At 45.8% G+C, this 12,385-nt stretch overlaps 1 protein-coding gene across 1 annotated transcript in view; it reads left to right on the top strand.

Moving 5' to 3' along the window:
- si:ch211-186j3.6 (neural-cadherin) overlaps nucleotides 1–12,385 on the top strand; it is a 106,137-nt gene that overhangs the window by 58,339 nt on the left and 35,413 nt on the right. The window contains exons 14-21 of the mRNA XM_049030283.1: nucleotides 516–643; nucleotides 1,438–1,624; nucleotides 2,827–2,970; nucleotides 4,890–5,173; nucleotides 6,201–7,815; nucleotides 8,151–8,244; nucleotides 8,556–8,740; nucleotides 12,000–12,226. Of these exons, the coding sequence (XP_048886240.1) occupies nucleotides 516–643; nucleotides 1,438–1,624; nucleotides 2,827–2,970; nucleotides 4,890–5,173; nucleotides 6,201–7,815; nucleotides 8,151–8,244; nucleotides 8,556–8,740; nucleotides 12,000–12,226 (2,864 nt within the window). The remainder of the gene's footprint in view (nucleotides 1–515; nucleotides 644–1,437; nucleotides 1,625–2,826; nucleotides 2,971–4,889; nucleotides 5,174–6,200; nucleotides 7,816–8,150; nucleotides 8,245–8,555; nucleotides 8,741–11,999; nucleotides 12,227–12,385) is intronic.

Raw genomic sequence — 12,385 nt, 5'->3', positions numbered from 1 at the left:
AACAACTGGTATTTTGGATGTTTATAGCATTTTTAAGGAAATTGTTATCCGGTAAATGGACCTTCGTAACAGTTTGGTAACTGCAGTAAACACATTCATCGCTACTGTTTCTGGTTTGACCTGCATGTTCAGTAATTGGTGGCCGATTTTGGCTATTCAGTGGGGCAAAGTAGAATCTTTTCTTTTATTCAGCATCTTCAGAGTCTCACTTTCTTGCTTTGCCACTCACACTTTCAAGCCAATACATTAATTGCATAGAAATGTCAGGACTTACATGACCAATGTACTATTAAATATATAATTCACCCCTTATCTTAGTTACTGTTTTATCAGGATTATACCCATAAACTTACTCTGACAGGTTAAATGCCGCTAAATGACATTCCTTTTGCAAATACTTTACTGACATTCAGTAATATGGATGTGATGCCGGTGCACTTGTGTAATTATACCAAGCTGGGTCATTGACTGTCCATTGAAACTTCATTAATGACATCCTCATGTCGCCGTTACAGATGTCAACGACAATGTACCATTCTTCACCTCCTCAATTTATGAGGCCATGGTGACAGAGGGGGCAGATATCGGGACCCTGGTCCTCCAGGTGTCTGCCACGGACCTGGACCTGGGCCTCAACGGAAAGGTCAGTCCTTTCTCCCAATAGTGATTTTGAAAACCATTCTTATTATTGTACATTATAAATTACATATGCATTCAATTTATTATATATAACTCTGATGAAGTGTTACCAGGGGTGGGTCACAATGTCACTTTGGGACCCCTGCCCCACTCAGATGTTTTAAAAACTAAACAAATGCTACTGAGTCAGATTGTAACTAGCTAGCTCATTAGCAGAACATGCTGGTCATTCTTGAGTTGGTATTACAGATGACCTTTGACCTTCGAGCCGTGTCAGTCAGGCAAATGTGTCACGGTTTCTCTCTCTTGGGGGGGGAGGTCTGTCACCTGATCAGACTCCGGTATTTCATTAAAATGCAGCATTGTTTATTCATGCGTCCAACCACATGCCATGTTTTCATTCTATATTCATTTATATTATATTTTTACAAAGGAAGCTTTAAATATTGTTGAATAAGATTGATTCAGAAGGCTTTTGAAAAGTGGCAGATACTTTGAATCCACACAGTTTGCTGGGTTTCTCTGCAGAGCCCAGTTCAGAGCTGAGGATGTGTTTTGCACCTTTCTGTTTTGTTAATGTTCTGTATTAATAAAAAGGCCACTGATGATTATGCCTTTGTCTAAAAATCTTTCCACCCCAAGGGTGTGTGTGCCAAGTCCCTCATTACGGGCTAATTGAGTGGGCTGGAAAAAACTTCACTCATGTTTGTTTTTTTCAGTTTGATGTCAATCAAGACAAACCTTTTGTTCACGAGTGCAGCTCCTTAATCACCAGGCTGTTTCTCACCATCCCCTCAGATTTCCTATTCCCTGCTGAAGGACCGCAGCGGGGATCACCGCTTCTTCCGCATCGACCCGGAGACGGGCTCCATCTACACGGAGGTGGTGTTCGATCGCGAGACCAAAGGCTCCTACTTGCTGGAGGTGAAGTCCACGGATGGGTGGGAATCGGCCAGACCGGGGAGGCATGGCCAGCCCAACTCTGGTGAGTGTCAGTCTTGGGTGAGACAAGGAGGCCCAGTGGGCATTCACACCCAAAACTGGGGAGTAACTGGGGTTAAGGACCTCGCTTAAAGGTCCATTGGTGACATCACTCTGCCGACCCTAAGCCCTGATCATTGACCCAGCGACCTTCTAAGCACGGGCACTGTGTCCTAACCTGCCGTGTCCTGTATTTGAGCTGACAACACTCTGAAAACAGGGGCAGCATCCTAACCTGCAGAGCCACACGTTGGCCCCTTTTGAAACAAAATGCAGGTGTACATACCAACCCGCAGAAAATTTCACCAGATCGTAGAGCTTCCCAGATAGCAGCCACATGGATCTTGATATTTCTCTCCCGAATATTTGACACCAGCAGGTCCCCTCCAATCAGAAATACAACTGGATGGTTTTATCATCCTGGTAGAGAAAGGTTTTACTTCGCCACGCTAAGTGAAAATGAGAAGGCATCCTGAGGAGATTCATTTTTCATACCAGCGGTATTGGATTATTAAAAGAGCTATCCAGACTAATTCATTCATTGTGATATTTTTGAGAGTGTAAATACTGTTCAAATATTAAAGGTGAAATGGAAAATAATGTGAATTCTCTACTAGGCAGAAGGTGCTATCAATGTTAGATGAAGGCAAACATTTCAGAGGAAGGGACATTTCAGAGCAGCATTGGAACTGGAAGTGTGCCCCCCCACCCCCTTGCTCACACCAGTACTGCATGCATGGGATGTGCCTGTCACCTAGCTCAGTCTGGGTGAACCAGAAAAATACAAGGAAGCACAAGAAATTGTAGAAGAGGATCAATCGAAAAAAAGAAAAAAATCTCTTGCCAATGAAAAAAATGGCCTTGTAAATACCATGAAATGAGAATCATTACTATTTTCGCAAGGCCCTGGACTGTCAAGGAGGGGCATATACAGGGGTGGGGCCACTGGGACACTGGCCCCATCTGAAAGCTGATTGGCCCTGGGAGTGCCCTTTCCCTTGAGAGTCAAAATTATATTATTACAATAATAACCTTTGTATGGATTATGACCTCTCTTGTGCCTCCCCACCTTAAATGATCCTAAACTTACCCCTGCTGTCCAGTGACTGATCTTTTTTCTGTTGGGTTCTGTGCAAAGTTTAGATGATTGTGTTTATCCCTGTGGCACGGATTTCCGTTTTAATCTCCCGTTTATCACTTCCACAGACACGGCGTATGTGCGCATTTTCATCAGCGACGTCAATGATAACAAGCCCATCTTCACCCAGAGTGTCTACGAAGTCAGTGCTGATGAGGACGCCGATGTTGGCTTCGCTGTTGTCACTGTCAGTGCCCACGACGACGATGAAGGTGTGCAAGGGTGGGGGGTGCAGACGCATGTCCCTTGAGGTCGGTACCACCAGCATGTCAATCTAGACAGGAGAGTAAAGAGGCCAGACAGTATGCCAAGGACTGCGCCCAAGTAGGATGGCAAGTGGTCTGCTGATCTGGGGGCTCATGAAGACTGAGGGGAACTGCTCTCTGGGGGAGGAAGCAGCTACCCACCAGGGAAGGGTGCCAGTGATCTTCAGACACAGGAAGATGGGGACAGGAAGTATGGGGAGCCTGGGGACACAAAAGGCAGGGATGGGAACCTGGGTACTCAGAGGCAGGGAGAGGAAGGCAGGGATGGGAACCTGGGTACTCAGAGGCAGGGAGAGGAAGGCAGGGATGGGAACCTGGGCACTCAGAGGCAGGGAGAGGAAGGCAGGGATGGGAACCTGGGTACTCAGAGGCAGGGAGAGGAAGGCAGGGATGGGAACCTGGGTACTCAGAGGCAGGGAGAGGAAGGCAGGGATGGGAACCTGGGGACACAGAGGTAGCGATGGGAAGGCAGGAATGGGAACCTGGGGACACAGAGGCAGGGACAGGAAGGCAGGGATGGGAACCTGGGGACACAGAGGCAGGGATGGGAACCCGGGGACACAGAGGCAGGGATGGGAAGGCAGGGATGGGAACCTGGGGACCCAGAGGCAGGGACAGGAAGGCAGGAATGGGAACCTGGAGACACAGAGGCAGGGATGGGAAGGCAGGGATGGGAACCTGGGGACCCAGAGGCAGGGATGGGAAGGCAGGGATGGGAACCTGGGGACACAGAGGCAGGGAGAGGAAGGCAGGGATGGGAACCTGGGGACCCAGAGGCAGGGACAGGAAGGCAGGGATGGGAACCTGGGGACACAGAGGCAGGGATGGGAAGGCAGGGATGGGAACCTGGGGACCCAGTGGCAGGGACAGGAAGGCAGGGATGGGAACCTGGGGACACAGAGGCAGGGACAGGAAGGCAGGGGTGGGAACCTGGGGACACAGAGGCAGGGATGGGAAGGCAGAGAAAGAAGTGTTCTGCTTAAAGGCACTGAGAGAATCCAGAATGCTGTGGGGATTGAGGTGATATCACATGCATCTTCGCATCCGTCAGCCGCAGCTTAAGCCATAACTAGGGTCATAATCTAGTTCACATTTCCTGTAAACAAATGTGTTTTTGTGAGAACAGCGCTAGCAGTGTACCCTCGGTGATCCACTTGGAGGCAGTCGGCCACTGGAAGGACTGTGTCCAGGATCTATGTGCCAATAGACACGATAACAGTGCCCATTCCTGTGTTCCTCTTGGGCCAGGGGACTCTGACAAAGTGTGGGGGGGGGCTTTGCAAGGTCAGAGAGCATTTCTAGCATTGTTTGTTTGTTTTCCCGCTGCTTAGCTGCTGCCAGGAGAATCTGGGAACAGGAAGTGCAGCATTCCGCATTAACGCAACAGCCTTGATGGGGCACGATTACACTGTCATGCTTCTCTTTGTTTCTCCCTTATGGAGCAAATCTTTAATGCTTTGAGAGATTTGTTGCCGTCGTTCAGTTTTGGTGTCACTCTGAAGGTTTCGTGTATTTATCTTTGCTTGTCACTCGACTGAAGTAATCTTTCAGAGGATAAAATCATTCTGTGCTTGTATGGATTGCATGTTCAAAAGCAGTTAAAATGAGCAAACATTACTTTACAACTGGTGTTTAAAGTAGGGAAACCAGGTGCCAGTACTCCCTTTGTTATGCAGTTCTAGCTGATTATGAGAGGTACAGGTACCCAAGAAACACCTAAGTACTGGTTCTTTTGTACTGGTGAGTACCGGCCCACTGACTACTCTTATTACTATTACTGTTACTATTATAATGTGACATAGTTGTAAAATGCCTCGCGCCTGTGGAAATGTGTCTGGTGGAGTCTCCTTACTGCTGTGCCACAGGGGCCAATGCCAAGCTCCGCTATCAGATCACCTCCGGCAACACGGGTGGCGTGTTCGACGTGGAGCCCGAGGTGGGCACCATCTTCGTGGCCCAGCCGCTGGATTACGAGCAGGTCCGGAAGTACCGGCTGCGGCTTCTGGCCTCCGATGGCAAGTGGGAGGACTACGCCATGGTGGTAGTCAATGTGGTCAACAAGAACGATGAGGCCCCCGTCTTCTCGGTGAACGAGTACTACGGCAGCGTGACAGAGGAGCTGGACGGCTCACCCGTCTTCGTGCTGCAGGTGCATCTGACTGGCCGCCAGTTAGCACACAGACTAACATCAGAACAGACTAAATCAAATGGGTTATATTATGCATTTGAATTTATTACTTTTTATTTCTTCTTGAACCATTGTCTGCTGGTTCTGGTGGCTCAATGGGTTAAGACTGATGCTACCGGTTTCATGGTCACCTTACTTTGGGACGGTGTTTGGCCAAGTTATTTGGCCAAGTTATTTGAGTTGGTACTTTTGATCAAATATCCTCAGGTCGGCAGAGTGTTTTCGCCTTTGGACCCCTAGGTGAGGCCTTTAATCATCAATTGCTCTAGGAACTGACTGACCCTACATACAGTAGAGTATGCCCCTTTGGATAAGCACATCTGCCAAATGAATAAACGTGAAGAGCCGATCATACATTTTTATTTATGCTACTGAGTACATGTCTGCATCTAACTAAATCATTAATGTATACTACAGTGTTTTTTAGTTTTTGGCAAATCAATTAATTTCACTGCTCTAGTGGTCAGATAAATAGGCTAAATAATACTAGAATGCTTTTATTAGTGAGAGCGGTCATGCACTGACATTAATTTTACATAAATTTTAATATTTGCTTATGAGTGGTGAGCATCCAACATTGGCCATTGAATATGCCTTTGTTCTGGGCAACATTCTCTACTTTGAAAGAAATGCTGAATTTCAGTTAAAATTGTTTTTAATAAATACTTCTAGGGAATCAAAACCCATAAGACAAAGTTCTGTTACGCATATAGTTGTAGAAAATGCAGCCTTTTGTTATCCTCGCCTTCTCCCTGGTGATTAAATTTGACTCCAGAACACAATTATAAATGCTTCATAAGGCTTCTGAGGTGTCAGTGTATTATTTCTCAAGAAAAGATTTTGTTGAAGTTGGGTTAAAAGAACTGACCAGAGGCACCAATGGCTAATCAAAGAGCACCGATCCCTAATTTTAAAAAAGTTTCCCTTTATTGCAGGAGTGCTGGAAATTAAAGGGAAGATCTTGAGTGTATTCCGTTTGATGTTACAGGTGACGGCGACTGACCCAGATAAAGACGCCTCCCAGGAGGCACTGCGCTACTCGCTGCATGGGCAAGGTGCAGACAGTGAATTTGTAATCGATGAGGTGACAGGCAAGATTTATGCCCAGAAGACCTTAAACCGCGAGGATCGAGCCGTGTGGCGCTTTGTGGTGCTGGCCACAGATGAGGGTGGGGAGGGGCTTACGGGATTTACCGACGTCATCATAAATGTTTGGGACATCAACGACAATGCACCCGACTTTACCTGCATGCCTGACAGCTGCCATGGCCAGGTACCAGAAAACTCCCCCCCCAATACTTCTGTCATGGAGATGAGTGCCACGGACCTGGATGATACTGCTGTGGGCCAGAATGCTGTGTTGACCTACAGAATCGTGGGAAATGCCCATGGCGGTCCTGGCTCTGAGCTCTTTTACATCAACCCCAACACAGGCACCATCTACGTGGCACGTGTTGAGCTGGACAGGGAACGGGTGGACAGGTACCACCTAATGGTGGAGGCCCGAGACGGCGGAGGGATGGTGGGCACGGGCACGGCGACCATTCTTGTTACTGATGTCAACGACCACGCACCTAGGTTCACGCAGATCGCCTGCCGGGCCCGTATCTCCGAGAGTAGTGAGGTGGACTCAGCCGTGCTGGAGCTGTCAGCCACGGACGCTGACGTCGGGGAGAACAGCCATGTGACTTTCAGTGTGGTTGCTGGAGACCCGGACCAGAAGTTCTATGTGGTGAGCCGGCGGCAGGAGCGGCGTGCCACGCTGCGGCTGAAGAAGAAGCTCGACTACGAGAAGAGCAGCGAGCAGCGCTTCAACATCACGCTCAAGGCGGAGGACCTGGACTTCTCCAGCCTCATCCACTGCATCATTGACGTGGACGATCATAACGACCACGCCCCTGTCTTCATCCCCCACTTTCATCTCCTCCCTCCCCTGTCTGAGGATGTGCTGGTGGGCAGCAGCGTCGTCAAGGTCACCGCCAGTGACTCCGATTCAGGTACGAATCAGGAGATCATGTACAGTATCCTGCCGGATTCGGATCCTTACGGGCAATTTTCCGTGGATCAGACCGGCCTTGTCACCATCGCCAATGCCCTGGACCGGGAATTGGTGGCACAGCACTGCCTGGTGATTTTGGCCACCGATAAGGGCATCCCGGCACAGACGGGCAGCGCCACAGTCCAGATGAGTCTTCTGGACATCAACGACAATGGGCCGGAGTTTGAGGCTGGCTACGCGCCCATGGTGTGGGAAAACACACCTGGCCCCCAGGTTGTGCGCCTGAACCAGAGTTCCACACTGTTGCACGCAATAGACCGTGACTCTGCGGAGAATGGAGCCCCCTTCTCTTTTGCCATGCCTCCAGATCACCCTGCCCGCCGCGACTTCCGCCTGCTGGACAACGGCAACAGCACGGCCACAATCATGGCCCTCCGCACTTTTGACCGTGAGAGGCAGAAGGAGTTTTACCTGCCTGTCATCATGACGGACAGTGGTCGGCCTCCAATGAGTGTTACCCACACACTAACCATCACCATCGGTGATGAGAATGACCACGCCCACCAGGCGGGAACCAAGGAAGTCTACATAAACAGTCACCAAGGTGTGGTGAAATATCATGTTTGTTCTGTAGTAAAACACTATATTTAGGTATTTGGATTCAGGGAAATATTACCTGAAGCATGTTTTATGTTGATCCCTTTGCTCTTGTTTTGGCAATGGGCTTCTTTTAAGGTTATTTATTTGCCAAGCAGATTGTTGACATGCAGATGATTCATTTTGTTTTACATTGGCCTAATAACACTGATTACAGTTTGTTCACCAGTTGGCCACCTGTATGTCATGCTCAGTAATAAATACACAACATAATCAGTTTCACTTGATCTCCCCTAAAGCAGTCCCATTCTCATGCAGAGTATTTCTGTTCCCTTGGGACAGGAAAGATGCCAACAACCATCTTGGGCAAAGTCTATGCTCCAGACCCGGATGACTGGGATAATAAGACTTATACCTTTGAGGGCTACGTACCAAAGTAAGATTTGTTTCATTTATTGTCAAGCTGAAGTTAATCTCACAGGTTATGTCTATTTGTGGTTAAACCTTCTATAGGCATATATTTATTGAGGTTTTAAGAAAGTCCAGCGATATTTGATATTTGATCCTTTTGTTAGTCTTTTGATGCCATATCACTGGATTTGTCAAGGCTTATTAAAATCACTGGGCTGAATCAATTTCTTTTAAGCTGTACTATATTGTATCTCAGCGTTTGCCAAAGATTGGGAAGCTGCCTCCAGCTGATCAGACAGATCTCGTCTTCTTCTCTCCCTTTGGCCTGTCTCGCAGTTTCTTCATTCTGAACAAAAGGACTGGCTTCCTCATCATCAGGGAGAGCACCCCCCTGGGCAGTTATGAGTTCAAGGTGCGGGTGTCAGACGGGGTCTGGCCAGATGTGGTGTCCAGTGTAGCCGTACATGTGAAGGAGTTGATGGACGAGGCTGTTTACAAGTCAGCCTCACTGCGTCTGGCAGGTAACAGCACCCTGAGGAACTTTGCAGCACTTCACCTGAAATACAACATATATATACTATTTTATTTATTTATGCCAGTGCAACCTAGAATTTTCCCCTGAGATCAGCAAGGTTTGTCTTATATTATTTTGTATTACTTTATCATATTTTATAATTCTCCTTTGTTCCCGATCAAGATAAGTGGTTAGAAGATGGATGGATGTTATTAGTTTATTATAAATTTTTTTAGAAGACAGTCATATTTGGAACAGTGTGCATAACATTAATTTGGCCAGCGTTGACCTTGTACACATTTGGGTGCTGGATATTGACAAGTGTCACGTTCATGGTTTGTCAGCCTAGAATCTGGTTAGACATCTGCTGCTTTAATCAATATGCTGCCTAATGCCCCATGGGGAAAAATACCCAGACACTCCAATCTTGTTTGGCAACATGAAGATTAGTATGGGAATTACAGGATCTGGTTTGTGAAGCTCTCTTTTAATGGGCAGTGTGGATATCTAGCTGCATATGGAAGAGTGGCTTTTAATGTAATTAAATCCACATTTGCACTTGTATCACTTTGTACAAAAGTGTCTGTTAAATAAAGCAAATGTAATATGTTGTAACTTCTTTTTTCCCCTTTTAATAAAATAAATTCTTTTCAATGCTTGTTTGAAGCCATTCACAGTTCCCCTTGCTAAATACTTCCTAAATAACTTAAATGTGTGAGGAATTGCTTGTTGAACCTGTGTTGAATGCTGTTTAAAGGTGTGCGGCAATGATAGGGATGAGTGACTGTTTCAGCTTTATGGAAGTAGACCTGGCTGTTTTTGGTTTACTCATTTGATTTTGTTTAATCTCTAAATAATTGTGCCCTTTGTCAGGAAGACAAAATGTACGTTGAGGCCCATAGGATTTCTGTTGCTTCAGATATGCCGTAAGAGCTGCTAACATTCTGTTTAATGTAAATTAATATTTGATTTAAAGAAGAAAAATGGGCAGTTATTGCTAAGGGATTTGGGTTATTAAAAAACGGAGCATGAGGAACTGAACTACTGCAAAACAGACTCATAAACAGGTCTGCTGTGATTGTGAGCAGTCAGCGTGCCTGGCCTGTTGGGGGCGGGGTTTCTCACATGGTGCTGGTCTCCCATAGAGGCCCGTTTGTCCACCAGGAAGATCCGTAATGGATATTCCCAGATGCTCCTGTGGCTGATGGCTGCTTGATGGGCATGATGTAATACTGAAGGGAACATAATTTGAATGCACTAATAGGATCATTTGAAAGATAACGTTTGCAAAGGGCATAAAAATGCTAATAAAATTAATGGGATAAGCTATCACTCTTTTTCCGGTTTGGGATATTTTAAGAACTATCAACCTGTATCCAAACTTTGTACAGATAATTAGAGTGAAAAAAGACTGTTTACCCCAACATTATCTCCGAAAATAATTTATATTTGTTGGCTTTGATTGTAAAATGTTACTTATTTATATTTCTACATGACAGATTGACAAAAGGAGGAAAAATAGTGATTACAGGCCTAATGGTGCTGAAAGAAAAAACAAATCGGGTTTGGGATCATTTCAGAAGGCTTCACTGGACCAGCAAGCACTCGTCTCTCTAATCTCCACCCTGACTGCATATAAATGGGAATTATTGGCATGGACCTACCAGGTGTTGAATCCTTGAGTGAATGTATTAATACCCCTTACACCTGAAAAGGGTAGTAATGATGTGAGAAAGGGTACACTGCAAAAAAGGGTACACTGCAAAAAAGGGTACACTGTAAAAAAGGGTACACTGCAAAAAAGGGTACACTGCAAAAAAGGGTACACTGCAAAAAAGGGTACACTGTAAAAAAGGGTACACTGCAAATCATTACCTCTCCCCTTATATGCACTATGTTTACTCTATTGGACATGATGTTATACTGCAGCCTGACATTAAGAAACTTTTTGGGTACACGTCTGGAAAGATGGTCCTACTGTACAACCTGCAGTTATGAGAAGGGATGAGGTGCCGTAATGCAGCTTTGGTCATTTCATCTTGTTTAGTGACCACTTGCCATCCCTCCACCGGGGGGCCAGAGCAAAAGCCCGCTAATCACTATATTACATGCTCTGAGGGGTGTTTGACCGTTACATTGCCGGGTGGCCATTCATTCTGAATCTGAGTCATAAAGATTATGAAACGTTGCCCTAATGTTGCTGTCAGCTGACATGACATTTAAAATCGCATTAGGAGAACAAATGTACAGTGAAATGTAATAAAGGCGGGAAGTTCTACTCCGTGGAGATTAGAGTAAGGCTGTTCTTTGTAGTTGGACTGAAAATTTATTGATTGGTGAAAAAAAAATGTGTTTTTACAGTAAGGCCTTGAAAGGCTTTTAAATCCTTGGCTTTCCACGTGGATGCATATGGGCTGGTTTCAGGGCTTATACAACTAGAAACTTTTTTAAGAAGACAGCGTATGGGGTCCTTTCCAAGACAAGGGTCATCTTCTTTAGAGAAATCAGAGGCTTGAACTATTTTTGAAAAATTACTATTATTTCAGATCAGATACAGATCAGAGCGGAACTGCAAGGTACTGTGTATGTAACCTGAACTGGCCTGCAGCCAGTTGATTGATACCAGCGCAAATGTATCTTATAATGATCCTGAGTTTAAAAAATAGACATGGTTGAGAACAGATTAATTTGAGATTTTCCCTGAAAGCAAACTTTATTTGTACATATTGACAATAATATCGGTTCTTCTTTCTGTATGTTGTGGTACTATGTGTAGAGATGGTTGTTGGTTACTTTAAGAGCCTGTTGCTTTAAGAGTGACCCTTGGGACCTAATCTAAGAGGCTGAATGAACATCACAGCGCAGAGCCTGCAGCCTGTCTCCCTCATGTGGAAACAACCACTCATTATAAAGTACTGGAGAGAACTGGTCCAGTCATAATTACTCATATATACCCAATTACTCATAATTGACTCACACTTAGATCTGCACCTGCTTTGTAGGGCAACCATATAGACACTAAGCATGACTATGTTCTTGGCCACAATATGAGCAGTGCTAAGTAGGTCATTACCTCGCAGCTGTAAAAAAAGACATTCATTTATAAATAAGGTTTGTTTGTTAATAATATGTGCCAACAAATATTTGGGGTGAATGCATTCGCTTGCTCTGAGCTTTCTTTACAAACCAAACACTCTTTCCTGATCCTCCTGTCTAGGTGATTAATGTGCCTAAAAATGAGCACTGCATGGTTTCCTGTTCTGCAGGTATTACTGCTACGGAGTTCATTGACCATCAAGTGGGTGGAAGAAGCCGTTTTGAGATGTTGGGGGACTTTCTGTCTGAGATGCTGTCTGTCAGACCGGAAAACCTCAACATCTTCAGCCTGAGGGAGCCCCTGGCGAGGACGTTGGATGTGCGTGTCGCAATGCAGGGCACCCCCTTCCTGAGGCCGGAGAGACTGCATGGGTACCTGGCCGCACACAAGCAGAAGGTAAACACCGCTGGGACTATGTTTCTGTTGTTACTAAACAGCAAAACTGTGCCTTTCAGCACGAAACCCTGAACAGCTGAACAGTCTGGCCCCTCCCAGTCTAAGATGGGATCCCTTTTATCTGTCTTAATGTCCAAATTTTAATGTCACACATATATC

Source organism: Brienomyrus brachyistius, chromosome 11 (assembly GCF_023856365.1).
Source record: "Brienomyrus brachyistius isolate T26 chromosome 11, BBRACH_0.4, whole genome shotgun sequence".
Classification (NCBI taxonomy): Eukaryota; Metazoa; Chordata; class Actinopteri; order Osteoglossiformes; family Mormyridae; genus Brienomyrus; species Brienomyrus brachyistius.
The sequence above is the reverse complement of the archived record's forward strand: the minus strand, read 5'-3'. Positions and strand labels throughout refer to the sequence as shown.